Source organism: Rana temporaria, chromosome 6, assembly GCF_905171775.1.
Source record: "Rana temporaria chromosome 6, aRanTem1.1, whole genome shotgun sequence".
Classification (NCBI taxonomy): Eukaryota; Metazoa; Chordata; class Amphibia; order Anura; family Ranidae; genus Rana; species Rana temporaria.
This window is the reverse complement of record NC_053494.1, coordinates 21,923,753-21,951,404: the sequence shown is the minus strand read 5'-3', so window position 1 is coordinate 21,951,404 and position 27,652 is coordinate 21,923,753. Positions and strand designations below refer to the sequence as shown.

Genomic DNA, 27,652 nt, shown 5'->3' with positions numbered 1-27,652 from the left:
CTAGATTTCATTATCAGTATAACTACTCTGGCCTACACTAGATTTTATTATCGGGTTAATATTAACGTAAATTGTATGTAATGTTTGCTTTTAGCGCTAATGCTGTATATATTTTGTTAGTTTGTTCATTTTATTGAGGTCATGTGAATTTTTTATTTTAGTATGTTTTACTTATTTGTGAATGGATTTGTGACCTAGGATGTAATCATGAAGCATCTGATCTTCATCTTCTTTAGCAAGTTAGGGATTTGTAGATCTCTATACTTATACTGCCGTCCATCAAAGGGTTAATCATAATGTGCACCACTAGATTTAATTATTAGTTGGGTGGTTTTGCCCTTATGTGAATATAGCTGTGTTTTGACATGATATATTGAAATACTACTGAAGAGAAGTGATAATTGCGCCAAAACATGTCAAGTTGTATTAAAGGTTTTAATCCAATTTGGAAGTTTTATATTTTTAAGTCTCCTTATGGTAGTGAGTTGTGGGATTCATCTACTTTGTGAATACCAAACCACAGAGCGCTTTTGCCTTAAAATGTTAACCGGACAATTACTTCAGGTGCTTTTTGTGCTGAGCTTTGTACGGTGGATATAAAAAGTCTACACACCCCTGTTAAAATGTCAGGTTTCTGTGATGAAAAAAATGGAGACAAAGATCAATAATTTCAGAATTTTTTCCACCTTTAATGTGACTTATAAACTGTACAGAAAAAAATAAAATAATAATAATAATAATAATGTGGTTGCATAAGTGTGCACGCCCTCTTATAACTGGGGATGTAGCTGTGTTCATAATTAAGCCATCACATTCAAACTCATGTTAAATAGGAGTCAGTACACACCCCCCATCATTTAATGTGCCTCTGCCCCAAATAAAGTTCAGCTGTTCTAGTAGGTCTTTCCTGACTTTTTCTTAGTTGCATTAGAGGGATCTCATTATTAAAAGGTATCAGTCAGGAGAAGGGAACAAAAGAATTTCCAAGGCATTAGATATACCATGGAACACAGTGAAGAACGTCATCATCAAGTGGAGACAATTTGGCACAACAGCGACATTACCAAGAACTGGACGTCACTCCAAAATTGATGAAAAGATGGGAAGAAAACTGGTCAGGGAGGCGGCCAAGAGACCTACAGCAAGATTAAATGAGCTGCAGGAATATCTGGCAAGTACTGGCTGTGTGGTACATATGACAACAATCTCCCGTGTTCTTCATATGTCTGGGCTATAGGGGAGAGTGGCAAGATGGAAGCCTTTTCTTACAAAAAAAAAAAAACATCCAAGCTCGAGTAAATTTTGCAAAAATAAATCAATCTGAAGTCTCCCAAAAGTATGTGGGAAAATATGTTATGATCTGATGAAACCAATCGGCCCCCCACCTCTGGACACATGCGATATTGCATGCAATAGAAGTCAATGCGGAACAAATTATCTTAGTTTCCATTGACTTCTATGGGAAAACTCGCTTTGATATGCGAGTGCTTTGGATTACAAGCATTCTCCTGGAACGGATTATGCTTGTAATCCAAGGTTCCACTATATGGTGGAAGGTGTGCAGCAGGCAGAAAATTGGAGGACACACACAGTAGAGGTCAGGCCGCAAAATTGGTGAGTCCACTGTCTAAACACCCCCCCCCCCCCCCTTTCCACATTGACAGTTGCATATGTTTCTCCCTCTGCTCTCTGATTGAAAAAAATACTGCTCCTCTGAAAAGCAATATACACATGGATTGCTTTTTAAAGGCATTTGACATGCAGTGTTTGAACCCCATAAATGCTGCATCATGCCCACCACAATTATGTGCATTGCACACGATTGTGGGGGAGTTGCAGTGTGGACCCTTTTATTTGAATGTGTTGTTCTCACCAAATGCAACTGGGGACAGAATTCTTGCCACAGTCACAAAGCAAAGCATCATGTCTGCAGCATGTACCTGTACATTGCCACCTGACTTCTGTCTTTCTCTCCTAAGAGAGGAGAGAACAAATTTATAATATGGTTCTTATTATTTTAAGATCAGTTTTATTGAAAGTACTAAGTACATGTGTTCAAATCTATCAACTATTTATAATTTACAGAATAGGTATGTAAATTTGGATAGGCTTGTAGAGTAGGGTGACCAGACATCCCCAGTTTCAGGGGACAGTCCCCTGATTGAGGACACTGTCCCCGGAACAAGTCTGTCCTTGGTTTTGTCCCCAGATTGGATTTAATAGGGGGCAGGGGCAATTTCAAAGACAGTCAGTGCAGAATTAAAAACAAAAAAATTGAATTACACACCCCTGCTCTGCCGTGCTTACTAGCTTAGGGAGGTGTATTTTGCCCATTATCTGTGCCCCTTTCTGATGATCATGTGCTGGGCGGAGCGGAGGGAATATTTCTTCAGTTTCGGGTGCATGCCCATTCAGCTCCGCTCGCATGTTCTTCTGCCTTGGCTTAAATCCTGGCCAGCCACCTGCTTATCTCCTTGCCTTCCCTGGTGGAGTGATCTTCCTCCGCTCCCCATCCAGTAGTAGCCGGGGCCCGGAGAGTGAGAGTTGAGAGGCTGTAAGGCGGGCGGCGACGGGCAGAGAGTCACTGATTGTTGCCATTACTAGTAAAGAAAAAATATGTCCCCGGATTTCATTTTAAAAAACCTGGTCACCTTATTGTAGAGGCCATAGTGCATTACTTTGCCCAGGGGCCCGTGATGCTATTAAGATGGCCCTGGTGCCAAATTTACTATTTAAACAGGACTGCTGCACTGGCTCACTGCTGTTTGATTTACAGTGTTCCGTGTACTCTGCAACCTGTTCCTGTGCTTGACTTCCGTTTCTGACCCGGCTTGTCTCTGACTATGTTTGAATGCTAATTGCCCTGACTTCAACTTGTTTCTGAAATCTGCCTTTGCCTCCTGCTCCGCCTGATCTGCCTCACCGTTGCCGACTTCGGCCTGTGCCTTGACCATTCTTCTGCCTGCTTTTTGTGTCTGATATGTCCATCTGTTATCGACCTGGCGTGCCTAACCTTGCATCTTGCTTATCCTGACTGCCAAGCAGTTCCTGACCAGTTCACTACTTGTCTGGTTCTAGACAGCCCGCTCAGCATCAGCAAACTGTCATCAGCCTGCCAAGCATCTGCCAGTCTGCTGCTTGCCAATCCTGGGTCTACTGCATTGGTCCACTGAAAGCCTTCTCTATCTTCTGGCTCATCTCTGGTGAAGCACCAGCTACCTACCTGCACAGTCTGCTGGACTTAATACAGAAACTAATACCTCACCATGCTCTTGACGCCACTGCTCCACTTCCAGTAGTCCATGAGCCAAAGCTGTGAGAGAGGCCTTCCTCTTTATACCAGGCTCTAAAACCAGGTTACATGACATTCCCCTTCCTATCATGTGAAAACACTGGTTCTTGGTGATTGGCTTGATGATTGGCACTGTCATCTAGGGTGGGGTGAGGTTCCGGCTACAGCAACTCTGAATTTATACCGGGCTTCCCGTAAGGATGCATTAAACTGAACCTGTTGCTTTATACTAAATGGGCAAAGTATGAGTTCACTTTAAATTGGTGAAAATTTGGTTCCACTTTAAGACTCGTCTTTGAGATTGTTCATCCATGTTGAGATGTTACTAAATATTACAGAAAAAGAACACAAGCACCATTTAACTTTTCAAGGCTTCACAAACATGTCCCTTAATAGGATGCCAAAAGGTCTGACTAATGAACAAGTGTCTTCCCGACAAGAGTCATATCACTGCCGCTCAGACAAGTGGGACTGATAGCATTCCAAGTCCCTTTTCTAATGATATGACAAGGAAATGGTACCCAGGAAGGTTGTTATGGAAACTGGCAGGAGAATTAATACCAGGGCAGAAGGGTCAGAGAAAATATGAGACTAAATTAATTGTGCTAATAATAGCTAGAGAGCCATACAAAAATGAAACGTATGATCATTTATGTTTCTTCATCTACATTCCACTTCTTAATATACTGCTATCGCTACCCAGAGGAGATACAAGGTATAGATGCAGTGAAAGAGTCTGCCATATTATGCATCACAGAAGGAAACTTCCTAGGTGTTCATGAAGTATCACTTAAGTTGGGACAGTAAAGCTTCTATTACATGGGTGGCCATTGGGGAAGTAAAAACAGGCACATGAGCTGTGGTTTTACTGCCCCTTGAATGCCTACATGGCACTTGGCGACTTGGGGCTGTACACAAGCCATGCCTCTGTCACGTTCGGCAAGCAGTACTGCTGCCAAACACAAGTGAATGGGGCCACAGTGTAACTACCCTGCAACCGCATGTAGTGCATGTGGTTGTGGTATTCTGTTGCAACACACTTGTCAACCACCCTCTGAAGAGTGACTCACTGCAGCCCGCAAGGACTACTGCTTGTGTGAGGGGTGACAAGGGCTACTGTTTGTGTAAATGAGCCCTAAAAGCAGAGGGGTCGCAAGGAGGTTGCTATTCAGGCTATAGCCCCAAATCTGGGGCCCTGTCAGACTTGCAAGTACCTGGTCCGGCGAGCCCGATAGAGCAGAGGAAGGTCCCCCGTACGGATCCGACTCGTGGCCACTGGAAGTGGGAACAGGAGGCACGGGAGTGCGGAAGGATATGAGAGCCTGGACACTTGTTGCGGGTGAGAAGTTCAGGACGTGGGTTCAGGAGAAGCAGAGGGTCCTCTCGGGCAGCGGGCAGGCTGGTAGGACCACAGGGGTGGAGCTGGACAGAAGCAAAGTAGAGTAGTCGGGTACAAGCAGAGTCGGCAGCAGACGAGGTACAGAGAGGCAGGCAGGTGCGTGGTCAGAACAAGTCAAGGGTCAGATGCAGGCGGAAGACAAGGGGAGTCCGGATACGCAGGCCAAGGGTCAAAAGGCCACAGATCAGGCAGATAACAGGTATAGGGCAACAAAACGCTGAGGATCAAACAGCACCGGCCTGCAGTCTTCCAGGGGTTTAAGTAGGCTGTTTTGCGCGAAGTGGCGCGCACCACCGCGCACCGGCGCACCACCGCGCACACACGCAATCCAAGGCGTGCTCCAGTCCAGAACGTGCACCAGTGGAGACAGGACCGCGCACATCAGCGCATGCGAGCGTGCACCGAGGCGACCAACGCCAGGTCTGGAAGGGTGAGTTCTCTGACAGGCCCATAGCCCTGAGTCTCTAGGCCAGGGGTCAGCGCCCGGCCCACCACTGCTGAATGTGGTCACCCGCCTGTGGACATTTTCACTGCTGTCCTCTTCATTGGACAGTGGCGAGCGGCCAGTGTCACAGGGCTGGATGGGGGCAGAAACCACATGAGTTAACTTGTATTCATTAAACAGCAGGTGATTAGTTGCCGGGCAATCCTACCAACCAATCACCAGCTTGTTAAAGCGGAGGTTCTCCCTCAAACTGAACTTTCTGTCTATCATATCTGCAGCCTTAACAAATCCCTGTAGCGTTGTAATTTTTTTTAAGATCGGTAGCCTTACCTGTATTCAGCATGACTTCCGGGTCTTCTTCCCTGCGGGGAGTGGGCGTGTCGCTACTTTTCCCAGACGAGGCGTAATGGGAGCTGTGTGCAAGATCTCCTGGGAGTGACGTTTTAACACTCACAGGAGACCATACGAAATAGCTAGGCGTGTATTCTCGCGCTAGCTCGAGTGTCACGTGACGCGGGTCACATGACTCGCAAAGTGCGTCATGTGACGAGGAATCCAGGAAGTGTTTGCTTGTGGGCTTCACAATGCCCACAAGCAAGATGGAAAAGCCCTGGACTAATTTTTATAACTTATTCTTCTTCACGAAAACGGAACCGACAGAGGGAAGAGCGGCTAGCTATATTGCAAAGCATTGCAGATTTTATTAAAAAAATGCATAATACGTGGAACCTCCGCTTTAATGTGAAAAGTTAACTTCAGTAGTTCCCGCCCCCATCCAGCCCTGTGATGCCGATCTCAGATGCTCTGCTTGCTGTACACCTGTGTAAGGTAGGAGAGTTCTACCTAAAGTGTGTATTTGTGTGGTGGGGTGCAGGGGACAGAGGACATATACATATACATGTGTATGTACGCCCAACCGTATGACTTTCTTTACTTCTCTGTTATGGGCTCTAGCCTTGGATCTTTTGTAGACCTAGCGACGCCCCCGCCTAAAAGTCTAACTTGTTTTATTTTGTAGTTTTGGATAGTGTGGAAAGGTCTCAACCTCTATCTGGGTTTTTTAGCTGTCTATGTTTCCAGTGGAGATATTCACCCTCTATTTGTCCCAGGGCCAAATTCAACAGGCTGAAAATGAGGGAAAGTCTGGTGCCCTGTACACACAATCGGATTTTTCATTGGAAAAACCTTGGATGGTTTTTCCGACAGAATTCTGCTCAAGTTTGGCTTGCATACACATGGTCACACGGCCGAGAAAATTAAGTTAAATGCTTCCGAGCATGCGTCAAATTGTTTTCAAGCGTGCGTCGGAATTTTGCACGTCGGAATTGCTACAGATGATCGGATAGGAATTTTTTTCCGTCTGAAAAATTGAGAACCAGCTCTCAATCTTTTGTTGGCGAAAATTCCGACAGCAAAAGGCTCACATCGGACTTTTGCTTAACAAACAACGTTGATCAGCAAGGCAGACCTGCAGTGCACTGGTTAATATAGAGTTCCTGATATGGCCTGGGGTGGAGCCATACAGGGAGGGGAGATGATAAAAGCAGCCAGGTGAGAGTGTCTGGCCTCTAAGGTGAACACATGGAGAGGAAGGTAAGCTGCCAGACATTATTATTATTATATCATTATACAGGATTTATATAGCGCCAACAGTTTGCGCAGCGCTTTACATCAGGGAAGATAGTACAGTCACAATACAAATCAATAAAGGAGGGATCAGAGGGCCCTGCTCGTTAGAGCTTACAATCTAGAAGGGAGGGTCAAGTGGAATAAAGGGTAGTAGCTGTGGGAGATGATCAGATGGACTCAAATGAAAATACAGTTGTTAGGTGTGGGAAGGATAGGCTTCTCTGAAGAGGAGGGTATTCATTACAGTACATTACATTCATTATATTACTGCAAAGCCATGGCATTATCTCTTTGCTGGAATTCGCACTGCACAAGTGTGAATCCAGCCTTAGACTGTAAGCTCTAATGAGCAGGGTCTTCTGATTCCTCCTGTATTGAATTGTATTATAACTGTACTGTCTGCCCTTATGTTGTAAAGCGATGCGATGCGACGAGCTAGATAAATCCTGTATAAATATATTAGTAATAATAATGAATAGTGCCCGTGCTGAATGGCTGGCCTCCTGTGTTTAGAATGCAGCAGGTCAACCGCAGAGTACAGGACCCGGATGCAAGTAGAGTTGTGGTGTTTGTTTCAGTGATTTCCAGTTTCCAGCAGCACTGGTCAGGTATAATACATATATATACAGTGAATGGGTACATTGGACCAAGTTGGACCTACCGTGTTTCCCCAAAAATAAGACCTACCCCGATAATAAGACCTAGCATGATTCTTGGGGAGAGCTGCAATATAAGCCCTACCCCAAAAATAAGCCCTAGTAAAATTAGTTTAACATTTTTTTAAATCCATTTTACAGAATGATTGCAGCGGCTCCCCCTCTCCTCTCTCCTCCCGCCCGATGCCCGCAGCCCCTCCCTCCTCAGCAAATGGAGCGGGCAGACGCCAGCGGGACACTGGCTCCCCCCTCCTCCGCTCTCATCCTGCCCAATGCCCGCAGCCCCTACCTCCTCAGCGTTCAGAGCGGGCAGACGCCAGCAGGACACCGGCTCCCCCCTTCTCTGCTCTCCTCCCACCCGATGCCCCTGGCCTCCTCCCCAGTGCACGGAGTAGGCTGATGCCAGAAGGATGCCGGCTCCCCCCTCCTCTGCTCTCCTCCCACCCGACGCCCGCGGCCCCCTCCCCAGTGCACGGAGCAGGCTGATGCCAGAAGGACGCCGGCTCCCCCCTCCTCTGCTCTCCTCCCGCCCGACGCCCCCCTCCCCAGTGCACAGAGCAGGCAAGGAGCAGGCCGATGCCAGTGGGATCCTGGAGCAGAGAAGAGCCCAGGCAGACCATGCGATAACTAGGAAAGTCAGGGAAGCTGCAAGAAAGGTACCCACTTTAGGATCATTGTACATACCATAGTTAAATAAGACACCCCCCGAAAATAAGCCCTAGTGTGTTTTAAGTTGCCACAATTAATATAAGACCCAGGCTTATTTTCGGGGAAACACGGTATGTAACTATGTATAGAAAACCCATACCTGGAATTCATCTTTCCTGTTTATTAATTGTTCTGAACTATACAGAGAGTAATTTTCATTTTTGGCTAAACTTCTGCTTTAAAGTGTTATAAGAGTAGAAAAGTATAAAGATGTAAAAACAATTTTGTTAAAATCCATAGCAACAACCATTTATCTGGATCCTCTGTGGAACAATTTAGACTATACAGACATTACTTGTCTCTCCGGCTATTTGCTGCCTGGATACTTACTTAATCTTCATGCTTACTTTACATTCGGTATTGATTCCTCTGGTGAATAATGTTTATATAGATGTGTGGGGGGAAGAGATGGTGGAGTGAGGTAATCAGCGTTTTATCAGAAGCTTGTGACAGACCGATTAATTCTAGACTGGTTTTCCTTTAAACTGTAAACTGATGATGTTAATTAAAAACAATTTTGTCTGTGTCAACTGTGAGCTCTTTCCTGAGCAAGAGAAGATGGGGACGAGTTCAGCTTCAAGAACTCGCCCTGCTGCAGCTCTTTCGTGTAATACTGTTGGAAAAATAATCCAGTTTAGATAGAATGAAAAGAATAAAGCCTCATACACATGATAGGATTTTCCGACGGGAATTGAGTGTTGGCAGGCTTTTGTCGGAAAAAGTTTGTATGCGCCATCGGACAATTGTTGTCAGATTTTCCGATGTTGTCCTACTGTGATCTGCCTTCCACTGCCACACGTTCTGTGGTCTGCATTGTGATCATTGCAAGCGGCAAACAAGCATCCAAGGTACTTTAATGATAAAAATAGATTCATAGCAGAATCAGTTTTATCAATAAATCACCTTGGACTTTTGTACATGTGTTTGGCACTCTCATTGGATTGTATGGTTGTGGATTCTCAACTCTGGTTCCTTTCCCTTTTTCCTGAGGGTGGTCCTTGTTTTGTGGAGTGCTGTTGAACCAAAGCCAGTGTGCCCAGCCACAATTTCACTGACCCTCAAAAATTTCAAATCCAGTGCCTTGTTTTGTTCTTGTCTTTGATCTTGATCACTGACATCATTGGGAGCCCACTGTCTCTTCCAGGTCCCAATGATGCACCACCAAGCCTGCCCTCCTCCTCCATCTGCTGTATGGAAGTCGGTGCCTACTTTGATATTTGATGTGCATTTCCCAGAAGGCACCATGAGTGGAAAACATCATTCTCACCAAGGCAAGAATGGAGGATGGGGAGAGACAGAACATGAATTAGGAGGTTAAAGGGATTGTAAAGCCTCATGTTTATTCACCTTAATGCATCCTATGTATTAAGGTGAAAAAACACCTTGCGCTGTCCGGCCCCCCGAGCCCCTGTTTACCTGAGGCTCGAAATTCCGTGGGCGCGATCCCGCATCATTCTCACAACGGCTTCAAAGGCTCTTCATTGGATAGATTGATAGCAGCGCAACCATTGGCTCCCGCTGCTGTCAATCAAATCCAATGATGCGGCCGCCAGGGGCGGGGCCGAGTCATACACTTAGCGGCTATGTACGCCGAGTGTATGACACGGAAGCACGTGTGTCTTTGTCCCATTGCATGCCTCCTAGGTGTGCATTCCAATTGTCAATTGAGTCACCTATTTCTGTCTGTCTGATCACCTCTTGGAGAGGTGATTAATATTGTGGCTACGGTACCCTATTAGAAAACCATTGGGATGTTGAGGCCCGGATTCACAGAGAGCGGCGCATCTTTAGACCGGCGTATCGCATCTCATATGCGCTACGCCAACGTAAATCAGTGAGGCAAGAACAGTATTTACAAAGCACTCGCTCCCAACGTTGCGCCAGCATAACGTAAATTGGCCGGCGTAAGCCCCGCCTAATTCAAAGTAGGAAGGAAGTGGGCGTGATCCATTTAAATGAACCGTGACCCCATGCAAATGAATGGCCGAATGAACGGCGCATGCGCCGTCCCGTGGGCGTTTCCCAGTGCGCATGTTCAGGATCACGTCGGACCTAACGCCTAAGATACGTCGAATCACTGAACGTAACCTACGCCCAGCCCAATTCACGTAGTCCTACGTAAACGACGTAAAATACGACGGCTGTTTCGTCATCCATACCTTTGCATGGGATGCGCCTCCTATAGGTGGAATAACTTTACGCCGGACGTACGCCTTACGTAAACGGCGTATACTACTGCGACGGGCGCAAGTACGATCGCGAATCGGCGTATCTCGGTCATTTGCATATTTGACGCATAAACCAATGGAAGCGCCCCTTTCGGCCAGCGTAAAAATGCGCCCAGGCTCCGACGGCGTAGGAAACTTACGTCGGTCGGATGAAGCCACATTTCAGGCGTATCTTGCATTAGGAATCAGGGGCATAGATACGACGGCGCATCAGTGCACTTACGCGGCGTATATAAAGATACGTCGGCGTAAGTGCTTTGTGAATCCGGGCCTATGTGTTTATGCTTATAATAATGTGTAATGTACTTTGTATATCCAGGGTGGTGGACTGGGTGTCCATTGGTCTGGGCACCTACCTTTGTATAAGTGACTAGTTGGTTAATTATTTCATGTTAATTAGACTGATGTTTATGTTGGCTGTTCCCTAGCTATGTTAATTATCTTACTGCATTGTGTGGTATAAAAAATCTGTGTGAATTTACAATAAAAAGTTCCAGTTTGCATCTAAGCTAGTGTCATAAAGTTTTGGATGCTCAGCTATAAAATGTGGTTCCTAGGTCCAGACTGGAGGAAGCTATATATCTCAACAGAGGCACCCAAGATGGGTGCTGGACGATTCTGTCACAGGGCCAAACATAATTCCCTTTGTGTTTTACATCTTCTATTTCTTTTAATAAAATTTGGACTTACCTTATTTAAGTGATCCTCCAGCTTTCTCTTGGCATCTTCCACTTCCTCACAGCGCTTGGCAAAGGCGCTGTTGACATTGTCGCACTGAGATCGTAGGTCCTCGGAGACATCTTGGAGGATATTGTCAATAAGAGAGCGAAGATTGATTGAAGCCATTCTCTCTCTTTCTGCACGGTATATGTTGTCGTGGCTGTACTGGGCCCAGGATTCAGGAGTGGAAGCGCTGTAATAAGAAAAAACATATTACACGTGTCTCAGCAAGAGTAAATAAAACAAAATATTTATAAATCATGATAAAGCAAATAGCCGCTGATATGAAATACAAGAACAATGTGCACTAAACCATGGCAACCAATGAGATTTCAGCTACTGCCATTGGGGACTGAGTATCACCTTCACCGATACTGGGCTAGCTCAACTCCATCTTTCCACCTTTACCCGGAACCCTGCTGTCTTGTTCCTGATCCATGTTTTGGTCCGGGAGAAGCAGTACAAGGAACCAGTTAGTCCACAATGTATCCCCTTAAAGGAGTTGTAAACTAAAAAATGTTTTCAGCTTAATGCAATATATGCATTATGGTGAAAAAACATCTGATGCTGCCGGCCCCCCAAGAGCCCCCGGTATACTTACCTGACCCCTCGAAAGTCCCGCACGGTCCCGATATCCTCTTCGTCGCTCAGCCTGGCCGCTGATTGGCTAGAGTGGATGGATTGAGAGAAGCACAGCCATTGGCTGGAGCTGCTGTCAATCACATCCAGTGACGCGGTGCGCCGAGGGGCGGGGCCGAGTGATACAGTGAGCGGCTATGGCTGCTCGCTGTATCACGGGAGCGCGCCCGCAATTAGTGACCACCATGCGAGCTCTCGCATGACTGTGGTTACTAATTGCGGGGAGGACCAGAGACAGCCGTCGAGGGACCCCAGAAGACATGGATCGGGGGCACTCTGTGCAAAACGAACTGCACAGTGGAGGTAAGTATAACATGTTTGTTATTTAAAAAAAAAAAAATATTTTAGTGACCCTTTAAAGAGGTGTGTTTAGAGCCACCACACGAATGAGGCCCTTTGACATTGTCTAAAATAAGACCTGCCCCAGACATTCTGTAATACCAGACAATGATCAATAAAACATGTGTAACACACTGCATTGTTACTGATTGCAGATTATAAAATGGCCACAAGATGTCAGAGCTTTGCACTTTAGTGAACACTAATACAGCCATGCTAAGAATGCTGGAACTTGTATGCTGCAGGCAGGACCCTTCCATTCAGATCATCTGGAAGGGAACTACAAATCCCATGTTAGTGAGCAACAGGGGTGGGAGAAAATAAAAACAAAAGCCTGGGAACCAGAGGGGGAGGAGAGGAGAATATCGGGAAAAAGACAGGACGTGTGAGAGAATGAAGGCAGATCCAGGAGACCACATGCCAGAACGGATTTGTACTCTCCTATTATGCTCGCTTGGGGAAAATTCTCTCTCAGTAGGAGGGCTAGGTTTAAATTCTGAGTCCAGCAGGACAATTGTTATACTGTTATATGCTTTATTGCTTAATTTATTACTTGTGACTCCCGTTGTGTACAATCATTTGTTGATTTGTGCTGATATTACTGCCTTAGAGCCCATTCACACCTCCGCGACAAAACGCCCGACGCCGGACGCTCGTGCCGCTGGAGGGGAGAATTCCCATTGCTGTCTATGGAGATGGTTCACATCTCATAGACGCCGTACGCCTGCCGCCTGAAAAAAAGTCCCGGACCCTTTTTTTCAGGCGGCATTGGCGTTCGGCCATACAATGGGAAGGCTTTGTTAAAAAAAAAAAAAGTTACACACTCGCGGCAAAATACGCGGCGTATCTTGTCGCGGAGGTGTGAATGCAGCCTTAATCTTACATAAACCAAGTATTTTCTTCATGTGTGTGTTTATCCTTTGTGTGCTATCCCAGGTGACATTTGGTTACAGTTTTACGGTGGTGTTAGCAGGGGCCGTGCCTCACTCAAGGCTCGAGAAGTGAACAGGGGTCCCATTATACTCCGCGACCCCTGATGGGTTAGCACTTCACATTTAACTCTACGTTGTAGTTTGAACCAGGTCTGTTGCTATGAGACAACCCTGATTATGTGCTACCAAGGCTCAAGGACCGATTGGCTCATGAATGGAGGCTACATGATGGAATCTCACGAGAAGTTTGGTTGCCATGGTAGCGGTCATGTATGCCCGGAGCTGTCAAGTCAAGGCTGCAACATTTCTATGTTGGGAACCCATTTTCTAAACAAAAGTAATTTTTAGCAAAACGAAATTACATTTTATTTTATAACAAGTCTTTTTACTGTCCTTGTCCTTATTTATGAGAACGTGATCTGCCTGAACAGCAGATGTTACCAGGCATATGGAAGATATGGAATCATTAGTTTTGTAATAACATAACTGTGTGCGATGACTTAAAAAAGATTTACAGTATATTTTACCCCTTTTTTTACTTACTTTGTCTGAGTCTTAGACCCCTTTCACACTGAAGCGTTTTTACAGCGTTTTAGTGTTAAAAATAGCGCTATTAAAACGCTCATAAAACGCTCTCCATGCATCCCAATGGACCCTTTCACAATGAGTCCTGCAAGCAGCATCTTTGGAGCATCTTTTGGGCGTTGAAAAAAACGCTCCAAAAACGCCGCTCTCCATTGAAATGAATTGAAAGCGCTGTAAAAACGCCTTACCCTTTCACACTGAGGAGTTGCACTGGCGGGCGTTGAGAAAAGTCCTGCAAGCAGCATCTTTGGAGCATCTTTTGGGCGCTGAAAAAAAAACGCTCCAAAAACGCCTCTCTCCATTGAAATGAATTGAAAGCGCTGTAAAAACGTCTTACCCTTTCACACTGAGGCACTGCAAAAACGCCCTAAAACGTTAGGGTCTTAGCGGTGCTTTACCAGCACATTGGGATCGCAGATGAGGCTTCGCTCGAATAACGCTTGAAAAACGCTTGAAAAACGCTTGAAAAACGCTCGAAAAACGCCCCAGTGTGAAAGTGGCCTTACTCTTCAATCCGAAAGATGCTGCCCTGCCAACCATTATAGGGGACACATCACTGACCACCAATCTCAGGGGGCCCTATTACACCGATAAACAAGATAAGGAGGCAATTCTGATTTGAACACGGATCTAAGGAGCCCTTCTCCACTGATCACCAATGTAAGGGGGCCCTTCTCTGATGATAACCAATAAAAGGGGGCAACTCTCCTTTGAGCACCAATGTAAGGAGGCCTTTCTCCACTGGCTACCAATGTTAAAGGGGCCATTTTCCACTGACTTTCAATGTAAAGGGGTCATTGTAATAGTTTTTTTTTTGCCTCTGACCATCAGTGTAAGGGGCCTTTTCCACTAACCACAAATATAAGAGGGCTATTTTCCATCAATAACTCAATCAAGGGGCAATTATCATTTGACCACCAATGTAAAGGGGCTCTTATCCACTGATCTCCAATGTAGGGGGCTATTCTCCACTGACCACTAATGTAAGGGGGGACCTTCTCCATCAATAAACCAAAATAAGTGGGCAACTTTACTTTGAGCACCAATGTAGGGGGGCGGGGGGCTTCTCCTCTGATCACCAATGTAAAAAGGGCCCTTTTCCACTGACTTTCAATGTAAAGGGGCCATTGTAACAGGGGTTCTCTTCCTCTGTCCACCAATATAAGGGACCTTTTCCACTTACCACAAATGTAAGAGGGCTTTTCTCCATCAATAACCAATATAAGGAGGCAATTATCATTTGACCACCAATATAAGGGGGCCATTTTTGACTGACCACCAATGGCCTTCCCCACTGACCACTAATGTAAGGGGGGCCTTCTCCATTGATAAACAAAATAAGTGGGCAACTTTCATTTGGGCACCAATGTAAGGGGGGGGGGCTTCTCCTCTGACCACCAATGTAAGGTGCGCTTTTCTATTGAACACCAATGTAAAAAGGGCCCTTCTCCACTAACTTCCAATTTAAGGGAGCCATTCCCCATTGACAACCAATGTAAAGAGGCCCTTCTCCACTGTTCACCCAGGTAAGGGGGCCCTTTTCCAATGACCACCAATGAAGAGCAGCACTTCTCCACTGACCCCCAATATAAAGGGGTCTTCTTCCTGATCACTAATGATGTGTACTACTGGAATGCCTCTAAAATAGATCAAAAGAAAACTCTTGTTAAAATAAAAGAGTCTAAATGGGACCTTTTTTTTTTATCTACTTACAGTATATGGCATCAGCACACATTGACAATTGCTTGACGAGTAATTTCACTCAAAAACAAACTTATTTTTTTCAAAAATGTAATAATGAAAACATGCTCTCTTAAATTTGTTTCTGAAGACTGGTTATGCAAATCCCTCCATACTTTCTATTAATTACATTGGGTTTCAATGAAAAAAAGATTACATAGGCAGTCGAATGCAGCAAAGAAAAAAAAAAAAAGACTTCTCGTTTTGTGATTTAGTCAAGTGTAACAAAAGTATATCCAAATAGACCATCAAAAAATAATTAGGAAGGATAAAGAAAAGAAAGCACCTGCGGGAATAATGATTTTCAGATGGGAAATACAAAACACAATTAAAAACTCAGGTATGAAAGAAGCTAATCTTTGGATGGTCATGGAGGTTTTTTTTGTTTTTTTTAATTACGATAAATTTCTTAAAGGGTCAGTTCGCATTGTTTGGGTAGAAAACACTGAATTATATACGGTAATGGCCTTCCTTTGGCTCTCAAAGCATCCTGCGGGCAGAGAGCTTCTTTGATATAACTGCCCATTAGATTTCAAATTGCCGTAGAAGTCTAAATGTGATTTGTGATACAGGGAGTAGAGAGAATGGAGAGTCACACAGTCCGAGCTTCAAGGATACAGTCAATGACCCTACAAGGTGAATCTTACTAAAAAGCATTACAGAAAACACAGATTAACCCTTTTATGGCCAGAGGTAATCGATACCTAGATGCTCAGGCCAAATATAGCGTTCAATATGTGACCTCAGTGCATCCATTAATTTCACAATTACTCAATCTAAAACATTTTTATTTTTTTTCAAGGACTATTAAGGCTTGTTTAAAAAAATGTAACAGACATTTTTCTTTTTTAATTTTTTTTAATTTTCAATACTGGACAATTATAGTTACTGTAACGGTCAGAGGTTAACACTGTTCACGATCTTTCATTCCACCAACCACGACAGCTTATCCGACAATCCAGCAGACAGGACCCATTCCATTCCCCAGAATAAAGACGAGACACACAGCTCTGTTCTTTCTGGTTCCAAACGAATGAATCCTTTAATGGTACACTCAGCTTGTTATATACAGTTACAAGCATGCTACAGTAGTCACAGGGACAATGAAACTCCCCACCCAAAACATCACACAATGGGTGGTTAACGAGTTCCCCCCCAATCCACATCCCAGACAGACATTCGGGCACCGCATCTAGAGGAGTTAATTACTACAGCTGACATGGCAGGCGTTATGACTCCAGCTTGTCGCACCTGCTACATAAAACACATTCATATTGACCTGTAATATGTCAAGATCCTGCAGTACATGAATTATCATTAATGCCCCATCTCATGTAATCCGAGATATCAGTTCTCAGTCATCCTATGCCCTAAAGGGACATAGGATGACCCTAGACCCAAGAGTCATTAGTGAAGCTGGCACCGGAGTACCCCTCATCCTTCCAAAGTCTCTGGGTGCCACGGGCCATTCTGTTACAGTTACAAATAAAGTTTACCACGGAGAATGAATATCCTGCCTCCTATCCCTTCCCCTTGCCTCAACATGTGTTTAAAAAAGACAGCGGTGACCAGGTTGTCAGTGACAGCTGGGATTAGGAGTCACTAGCCACAAAGTGTGTGTCTTATATGTATTTACCTGTGTGCCTGAAGCTAAAGTGATTGTAAATGTTCAAATAACAGACACGTTATACTTACCTGCTCTGTGTAGTGCAGGGATATGCAATTAGCGGACCTTCAGCTGTTGCAAAACTACAAGTCCCATCATGCCTCTGTCTCTGGGTGTCATACTTGTGGCTGTCAGAGCCTTGCAATGCCTCATGGGACTTGTAGTTCTGCAACAGCTGGAGGTCCGCTAATTGCATATCCCCTGGTGTAGTGCTTTTTCACAGAGCAGCCCTGATCCTCCTCTTCTCAGGTTCTTTCACCAGGAGTCCTGGCTCCTCCCTCCTGCTGAATGCCCATCATAGCAAGCTGCTTGCTATGGGGGCACTTGTACGGGCTCGATCCTGGGCTGTGCTGTGTGTGTCCACTGACATGCAGAGCACAGTTTAGTCCCGCCCCCCACTGTCTCCTCACTGGCTGTGATTGACAGCAGCTGCCTCGATCCCCAGTGAGGAAAGAGAGAGCCTTTGGCATTTATTTTTCACTTGCAATTTGCTTTTGAACGTGTAAGAAAAGAGCTCCTTCACCACTCACCCCCTTTTATGTAGCTGCTGAGAGAGGAGCAAAAGAGAATACTATAGAATGAGTGCTTTGGACATCATATACAAGATGGCAGCAGCCAGCAAGAGTCTCCGGGCTTTGGATCTCTACACAGGGAGGCTTTTACAGATAAATCACCTGCATAAAATATTTTAAATGCAGATATAATCTTAGGCTTTCTTCACACTTTGGTGTTCGTTTATGAAACTGTGAACAGCAGTGATCCCGAGGATCGCCGCTGATCTCAGCTTATAAACAGCTTATGAAACAGAGATGATCGGGGGGAGAACATAGTCTCCCCAATCTTCTCCACACACTGAGAATCCATTATTGTTTGACACAGAAACGGACAGTTTATGAATCTGCGATGTCAGCACTTCACTGGTGATCTCTATCAGAATTCACACTCCTAATTCACCAGTTTAAAGCCATTCTCCCTCCCTGGTGTCATGTGACTTGTTAGTGTTACAAGGTCTCAGGTGTGAATGGGGAGCAGGTGTGTTAAATTTGGTGTTATCGCTCTCACTTTCTCATACTGGTCACTGGAAGTTCAACATGACACCCCATGGCAAAGAACTCTCTGAAGATCTGAAAAAAAAAAGAATTGTTCCTCTACATAAAGATGGCCTAGGGCTATAAGAAGATTGCCAAGACCCTGAAACTGAGCTGCAGCACGGTGGCCAAGACCATACAGCGGTTTAACAGGACAGGTTCCACTCAGAACAGGCCTCGCCATGGTCGGCTAAAGAAGTTGAGTTCACATGCTTAGCGTCATATCCAGAGGTTATCTTTGGGAAATAGACGTATGAGTGCTGGCAGCATTGCTGCAGAGGTTGAAGGAGTGGGGGAGTCAGCCTGTCAGTGCTCAGACCATACGCCGCACACTGCATCAAATTGGTCTGCATGGCTGTCATCCCAGAAGGAAGCCTCTTCTAAAGATGATGCACAAGAAAGCCCACAAACAGTTTGCTGAAGACAAGCAGACTAAGGACATGGATTACTTGAACCATTTCCTGTGGTCTGATGAGACCAAGATAAACGTATTTGGTTCAGATGGTGTGAGGCGTGTGTGGCGGCAACCAGGTGAGGAGTACAAAGACAAGTGGGTCTTACCTACAGTCAAGCATGGTGGTGGGAGTGTCACGGTCTGGGGCTGCATGAGTGCTGCCGGCACTGGGGAGCTACAGATCATTGAGGGAACCCTGAATGCCAACATGTACTGTGACATACTGAAGCAGAGCATAATCCCCTTCCTTCAGAGACTGGGCTGCAGGGCAGTATTCCAACATGATAACCACCCCAAACACCTCCGAGACGACCACTGCCTTGCTAAAGAAGCTGAGGGTAAAGGTGATGGACTGGCCAAGCATGTCTCCAGACCTAAACCCTATGGAGCATCTGTGGGACGTCCTCAAATGGAAGGTGGAGGAGCGCAAGGTCTCTAACATCCACCAGCTCCGTGATGTCGTCATGGAGGAGTGGAAGAGACTCCAGTGGCAACCTGTGAAGCTCTGGTGAACTCCATGCCCAAGAGGGTTAAGGCAGTGCTGGAAAATAATGGTGGCCACACAAAAAATTGACACTTTGAGCCCAATTTGGACATTTGCACTTAGGGGTGTACTCACTTTTGTTGCCAGTGGTTTAGACATTAATAGCTGTGTGTTGAGTTATTTTGAGGAGACAGAATATTTACACTGTTATACAAGCTGTACACTCACTACACAACATTGTAGCAAAGTGTCATTCACACAGGGGCAACACGACTTTGGGAGGCAACTTGGACACGACTTGAGTATGAATCGTCAGGCAACTTACAAGGCAACTTCAATTCGCCCCTGGGACAGGAGGCTTTCCAGTGGCCAATCAAACAACAATCAGCTCTGTGGGAGGGGTTTGCCTGAGAAATGTATGTTATCTTCCTGTATTGTTGCTTCAGTTAAGACAGTGATCAGACTTCTGAGGCAACTTCCATTGAAATCAATGGGTACAAGTTGCCTAGAAGTTGGATTTAATTAGTACAGGAACTTTTTCTGAAGTCGGAGCGACTTCAGTAGTGTACATTAAGACGGCTCCATTCACTTCCATTCATTTTCTCGACTGCGCGACTTGGGGCGACTTGAAGTCGGATCCCAGGTCGCCCCTGTGTGAACCGACTCTCAGTGTTGCCACATGAAAAGATATAATAAAATATTTACAAAAATGTGAAGTGTAAGTGTAAGTAAATGTACTTACTTTTGTGAGATACTGCATTGTAAGATATAGGGGTGATTCAGCTCAAGTGGTGGATGCGATTTGAAGAAACACGTGTCAGTCCAAACTGCATTTTCAAGGGCATGGCAGCCCACTTTTATTTGATGGAATGCAATGAGCAGATTTGATGTGCCTCTGAAGGGCAGCATGTTTCTATGCGTGTCGGGAAACACAGGATTTTGAGTACATTCCCAACCCGCATCAGTGTGAACCTAGCCTTATGGGAAGATCGCTGTTAAAAAACAATTGTCTGGTGACAGGGTCTCTTTATCGGTGACTTCTCATTCGCTGCCCCACCGCTGCCTTTACTTCCTAAATTAGTGAAATCTTCATCAGTGAATGTATGGTGAATTCTGGATGAATCTGACACGCCATTCGTAGTCAGAAGACCAGCGGCGCTCTTATTAATTACACCCCGGTGACTTTCACCTCCCCCGTTCATTCAGGTCGGCTTTTACAATGACACCTAAACTTTTCTCCTGTGAGCTCTTTCTTCATGTTAATTAAAAAAGTGATTGATAATATGCCGTATAAGCTTACTGAAATGAATACAGTCAATTAACAAATTGAACTCAGCCATGGATGTGAAGTAAATACAATTTTCAGACCTGTCCTGTCTCCTGCCTATCATTGGAGGGATGCCGGTATCCGCCTACATTAACCACTTCCCGCCCGCTCAATATACAATTGACGTCCGGGAAGTGGTTGTGAAATCCTGACTGGATGTCTATTGGCGTCCTGCAGGATTTCATGCCGGCGCACGCCCGTCGGGGCACGCAGCGCGGCGATCGGTGATGCGGGGTGTCAGTCTGACACCCTGCATCTACGATCTCGCTAAAGAGCCTCCGGCGCAGGCTCTTTACCACGTGATCAGCCGTGTCCAACCACGGCTGATCACGATGTAAACAGGAAGAGCCTTTGATCGGCTCTTCCTCACTCGCGCCTGACAGACACGAGTAGAGGAGAGCCGATCGGCGACTCTCCTGACAGGGGGGGTTCGCGCTGATTGTTTATCAGCACAGCCCCCCCTCGGATGCCTACACTGGACCACCAGGGAGTGCCCCCCGGTGCTAAAAAAATAATAAAAAATAACTCCAATAAAAAAATAATAATAACACAATCGATGCCAATGCACTGGGCACTGACTGGCAACATGGGCACCGGCTCAAATGATGCCCAGCAATGCCATCAGTGCCATCCCTCAGTGTCCATCAGTGCCACCCAGTGTCCATCAGTGCCACCCATCAGTACCACCCATACGTGCCACCCATGAGAGCCCCTCAGTGCCACCAAAGAGTGCCCAGTGCCGCCTATGAGTGCCCATCAGTGCCGCCTATGAGTGCCCATCAGTGCCGCCTATGAATGCCCATCAGTGCAGCATACCAGCGCCACCTATCGGTGCCCATCAGTGCCTCCTATCGGTGCCCATCAGTGCCACCTCATCGGTGCCCATCAGTGCCACCTCATCAGTGTCCATTAGTGCCGCCATATCCGTGCCCATAATTGAAGAAGAAAATTTACTTATCTACAAAAAAAATTAACAGAAAAAAATAAAAACTTAATTTTTTTCCAAAAATTTAGTCTTTTTTTAGTTGTTGCGCAAAAAATAAAAATCGCAGAGGTGATCAAATACCTTTAAAAGAAAGCTCTATTTGTGGGAACAAAATGATAAAAAAAAATCATTTGGGTACAGTGTAGCATGACTGCGCAATTGTCATTCAAATTGCGACAGTGCTGGAAGCTGAACAATGGCTTGGGCAGGAAGGTGCGTAAGTGCCCGGTATGGAAGTGGTTAAGGCTCATGGCGTTCTGATGGCCTGAGTTAGGAGTTTGCTATGTGAGCATGGATGCCGTTAGCTGTTCCGCTTATCATTTAATAGAGGAGAACGCAACATTCCCTAAAGAAAGATGCATCTGATGCTTTATAAATACTAATGTGTCTTAAAGTGTGATAAAGAGACACCCATTAATAATGCATTAGTGATATAGAATGAGGGAAGGTGAGCCAATCGCAGCTCATTATCAGCCTGGTATTGCCGGGGACTGAGAGTCCATCCTTGTCACATGCGAGGAGATGAACAACACAACCTACCCTTTACATCCAGGCAGAGAGTGTAGCCGGCAACCCAACACCAAAACCCCCTGGCTTGCCAGTAACCGGAGATTTGGGTTATAAAAAACTTGCAGGAGATATGGCTGAAAATCCGAACCTTGGTTATTGATATTCAGAGAGCCAGTAAAAGGGTCATATATCTAAAGCAGGGGTCTCCAAACTGCAGACTAAGGGCCGGATGCAGCCCTTTGCTTGTCTTCATCTGCCCCTTGGGGCACTAATCCCTCCCCTGACATTTCCAATGGGGCATAATTCCTCCCATTGACACCAATGATGAGGCACTATTCCTCCCACTGACACCAATGATGGGGCACTATTCCTCCCACTGACACCAATGATGGGGGCACTATTCCTCTCACTGACACCGATGATGAGACACTATTCCTCCCACTGACACCAATGATGAGGCACTATTCCTCCCACTGACACCAATGATGAGGCACTATTCCTCACACTGACACCAATGATGAGGCACTATTCCTCCCACTGACACCAATGATGAGGCACTATTCCTCCCACTGACACCAATGATGAGGCACTATTCCTCCCACTGACACCAATGATGGGGCACTATTCCTCCCACTGACACCAATGATGGGGCACTATTCCTCCCACTGACACCAACGATGGGGCACTATTCCTCCCACTAATACCAATGATTTGGAATTATTCCTCCCACTGACACACCAATGATGGGGCAAAATTCCTCCCACTGACACTAATGATAGGGAACTATTCCTCCCACTGACACTAATGATAAGGAACTCTTCCTCCCACTGACACTAATGATGGGGCACTATTCCTCCCACTAATACCAATACTAGGGAATTCTTGCTCCCACTGATGGAGCACTCTTCCTACCACCAATACTAATGACGGGGCACTATTCCTCCCACTGACACCAATGATGGGGCATTATTCCTCCCACTGACACCAATGATGGGGCACTATTCCTCCCACTGACACCAATGATGGGGCACTATTCCTCCCACTGACACCAATGATGGGGCATTATTCCTCTCACTGGTACCAATGATGGGGCACTATTCCTCCCACTGACCCCATTCATGGAACTCTATTCTTCCCATTGACACCAACGATGGGGCATGGTTACCGACGTCAGGATATTTTCTACCCTCACTGGTCACAGTCCGGCCCCTCTAAAGTCTGAAGTAAAGAGGAAGTTTAGAGACCCCTGATCTATAGGAATGTTAGGGAAGCAATGTTACTGACCTATCTCATTATCTACAGGAAAGGACAAGGTAAGAATCTGCAGTTAAAATCCTTGTAATGTATATAAATGACCTGAAGAGGATTAGCTTTTTTTTCATGACAAGTAAGAATTTCATCTGTAATGCTACTTTTGAGTGTCTGACCTTTTGATATGATTTTAAAAAAATGGTTCATAAAAAAAAAAAAGAAAAAGAAAGATTCCTTTTTACAGGGAAAATGGTTCCAGTGTAAAATCAGTAGCTATAATAGAAGAAAATACCTTTCTACGCCAACATTTACTGAGAACATAATTTAAGTTTCTAACGATCTCATTTAGTGTGACCTCGTGGACCTCCCCTGGAATCCTGAAAAAGCAACGAGTTCTCTCCAGTTCCATGGGAAAATGCCTGGAAATGCACAGCTTGTGTTGCAGGCACATGCAGTGAGGCTATGCTGACACCTAGTGGCCATTTTCCAAATAGGTGTAAAAAGTCCACAATTAGGAAGACAGTGGCCCAGATTCAGGTAGGACTTGCACTTTATTTGCGGAGGCACAGGGCAACGATTTTGCCCTGCGCCCATGCAAATATTTTGCGCTGCCCTCGATTCACGGAGCAGTAGCTCCGTAAATTGCGAGGGCGCGCCGGCAAAATTGCCCGGCGTAAGCGCGCGCAATGTAAATGATCCCGCCGGGGGCGGGAATCATTTAAATTAGGCGCGCTCCCGCGCCGAGCGTACAGCGCATGCTCCGTCGGGAAACTTTCCTGACGTGCATTGCGTCAAATGACGTCGCAAGGACGTCATTTGCTTCAAAGTGAACGTGAATGGCGCTGGACGCCATTCACGTTGACTTTGAAGCAAATGACGTCCTTGCGACGTCATTTGCCGCAATGCACGGCGGGAAAGTTTCCCGACGGAGCATGCGCTGTACGCTCGGCGATTCACTTACGCAAACGACGTAAAATTCGAACGTCACGACGCGGGAACGCCGGGTATCCTTTAGCATTGGCTGCCCCTGCTTTTAGCATGGGCAGCCTTACGCTAAAGACGCCGTACGCAACCAACGTAACTTGCGTACGCAGGGGGCGCGCAACATTGTGAATCGGCGTAAGTATGCAATTTGCATACTATATGCTGAACACAATGGGAGCGCCCCCTAGCAGTCAACGCAATAATGCAGCCTAAAGAGCCTTATGCCACGCAGATTTTAGGCTGCAGTCGGCGTAACGAGTTCTCTGAATCAGGAGAACTCGTTACGCCGGCGCAAGTCAGCAATTGCGCTGCGTAACTATGGTTACGCAGGCGCAATTGCTACCTGAATCTGGGCCAGTGACAGTAAACCCAATCCTTTGAACCCAAACATGTATAAAAAGTCCCAATTGTTTCCTTTCGGGATTAATAAAGTATTCTGAATTTGAATTTGTTTTTTTGTACACCACAGGTAAATGTGGTTGTCATTAATGCAATACTTTCCTTTGATGATGTTCACAGAATTTGCTTCACTCCCTCTTACTATATTTGTTAGGTTGTAATCAAAAACATTTTGACCCGCCCAGCAGATCCAGATTTTTAGAAATCCGCTGCTGCACACCTTGGCCTATCGCAATCATCATCCTGCTTATGTCCTCCGGAGCGGACTCCTCCGGATTCATGAACCGAGCCCTCTGATGATGCATGGTCAGTAAATACCCCAAGGCCACCTGAGATGTAAGGTCAAATGCTGCCATCCCTCCTCCCATGTATGACCACCACATGTAGACCCCTCTTATACACCACGTGTAGACCCCTCTTATACACCACATGTAGACCCTTCATATACACCACATGTAGACCCTTCTTATACAACACGTGTAGACCCTTCTTATAGACAACGTGTGGAACAGGGGCGGACTGACCATTGAGTCACTCGGGCACTGCCCGAGGGCCCCAGCCACGAGGGGGCCCCATCAGGGTTGCCAGGCTCAGCAAAACCAGGGACAGTATGTAAAAATCTATGGTTTTTTTAGATCTGTCCCTGATATGTCTGAAATCGACATGCTTTTGATGTGAAAATCCCGAGATTTTAGCTGCCCCGCCTCTGCACTGCCTCCTGGCGTGGTGGTCATCTGTAAGCCCAGGGGCCCCATAATCTTCTATTGCCCGGGGGCCCCATGAGTTGTCAGTCCGCCCCTGGTGTGGAACCTTCTTATACACAACGTGTGGACCCTTCTGATACACCAAAATGTAGACCCTTCTTATACACCACGTGTGGAAACTTCTTATTCACCATATGTAGACCCCTCTTATAAACAATGTGTGGACCCAGGGCCGTCATTAGGGGGGTACAGGCAGTACACCTGTAAGGTTTTTTTTTAGGGGTCCGGAGGTTCCCAGGGGCCCGGAGGCCCACAGGGCCCCAGATGGCAACCCCCCTTTTTTTATATATATTTATATATTTTTTTTTTTAAAGGGCTCAGATGTCCCCAGGGCCCCATGTGGCAAAACCCCCCTTTTTTTTTATAAATGTTTATTTTTTATTTGTTTGTTTATATATATATATTTTTTTCATTATTATTATTATTAAAGGGCCCAGAGGTCCCCAGGGCCCTGGATGGCAACCCCCTATTTGTTTATTTATTTTTTATAAATGTTTTTTTTTTTAATTTATATTTGTTTATTTGTTTTATAGTAAAGGGTCCAGAGGTTTATTTTTTTTTTTAAGGGCCCAGAGGTCCCGGGTGGCAACCCCCCTTTTTTTGTAATTTCTTTTTATAAAAAAAAATATAATTTGTGTATATATATATATATATATATATATATATATATATATATATATTTTATTATTAAAGAAGGGCCCAGAGGTCCCCAGGGCCCCAGATGGCAACCCCCATATATATATTTTTTTCTTTATTTCTTCTTTTTTTTGTAAAGGCCCCCCTGCCGCTTCTCAATTCGCGGCAGCCCCCCCCCCCCCCCCTCGCTTCTCAATTTCAGACGGCAGCACCCACCCCGGGTTCTCTGCTCCAGGAGGGCCCATGCCTGAAGCTGTGTAAGGGGCCCCATAATTCCTGATGGCGACCCTGTGTGGACCCTTCTTATACACCACATGTAGACCCTTCTTATACACCACATGTGGATCCTTTTTGTACACCACATGTAGACCCTTCATATACACCACATGTAGATCATTCTTATACAAAGCCCACACCACTTCCTCTTACTTGTCTTCTAATTTGGAGGAATTGTGATGAAACTGGATATCAGTAGTTTGATTGTTGTGTCTTCCACACTTGTCATCGATGTCATACGCCTCCACCTTGTCTGACCAATCCATCTCCAACTTCTCTTTGGCATCTCTGTTCATCCTGAGGAGGAACAAATACAGACATAGCTAAAGATTCCATCTCAGCTGACTGCAAGTCAGATAACATAATTTACTAAGCCCCGCCCCTAAAAAGAGACAGCTAACCTTCTACAGCTTTCTTCATTTTTATGAATAGAGATATTTACAACGTCCACTAGAAACATGCAAGTTTTTTACAGTCCAAATCTAAATTTCTGACAAATTTTTGGTTATTCGAGATTTGGATATATCCGAATTTCCGAATAACGGTAAAGAACTTTGTTAAAATTTGCTTTGTTTATTCATTTTACAACTACCAGTAATTCCAAATTTTTGGACCCAGCATGCCCCAGTCAATGACGTCACATGGGGGTGGGATCACGCAACAATATCATTGGGTGGCCCCTCCCCTTGGTTATTTAAGGACTGTCAGTCGGCGGGAGCCTTCATCAGGTGCGTGCCTTTTTCTGATCGGCGACGGTGTTCATCGTGATTGACACTGGATTTACTTTGAGGGACATTGTTTTTGTTTTTTTAATAAAGGAAGTGTCATAAACTGTCTCTGTGTTTTCAATTATTTTTGACAGGGTTGTGGGGAAGAGGCCATTGTCCCCATCAACATGGGGACAAAGTGCTTTGGGGAGGGAGCACTCCCCCCATGTTGAGGGCATGTGTTCAAGGGGGAGGGGGGCGCTTGCTTGTCCCCCCTCCCTTTCCTGACCTGCTGGGCTGCATGCCCACAAAAGGGTCTGGTATGAATTTTGGGGGGGACCTTTATTGTTTTATTGCCAGCATTCTTTTTTACATTCAGCTGTCATAGGGGAAACCTGCGGACAGCTGATGAGTCATTGGTTGTCAAGTACGTGGCTCCTTAACAACCAGCTATTCTTCCCACAGAATTCCGATCAGTTGATACATTTTTGACTGATTCAAATTTGAATTGTTATAAAAATTGGAATTTCTTTAGAAAATGAATCAACGAACCCGTTCAGCCCCTGAGGTTTCGGCTGCCCAATGACCGGGCCATTTTTTGCTATTCGCAGCTGCGTTGCTTTAACTGACAATTACGCGGTCGTGCGACATGGCACCCAAACAAAATTGACGTCCTTTTTTCCCCACAAGTAGAGCTTTCTTTTGGTGGTATTTGATCACCTCTGCGGTTTTTATTTTTTTCGCACGACAAAAAATAAGCGACAATTTTGAAAAAAAAGCAATTTTTTTTATTTTTGCTATAATAAATA

At 45.4% G+C, this 27,652-nt stretch overlaps 1 protein-coding gene across 2 annotated transcripts in view; it reads right to left on the bottom strand.

Annotated features, from left to right (window-relative positions):
- Positions 1–27,652, bottom strand: part of TEKT4 (tektin 4) — a 157,840-nt gene that overhangs the window by 14,962 nt on the left and 115,226 nt on the right. For both annotated transcript variants that reach the window (XM_040356438.1, XM_040356437.1), the window contains exons 3-4: positions 26,290–26,433; positions 11,048–11,270 (exon numbers count right to left, since the gene is read on the bottom strand). In XM_040356438.1, the coding sequence (XP_040212372.1) occupies positions 11,048–11,270; positions 26,290–26,432 (366 nt within the window). In that variant the 5' untranslated portion in view covers position 26,433. The remainder of the gene's footprint in view (positions 1–11,047; positions 11,271–26,289; positions 26,434–27,652) is intronic.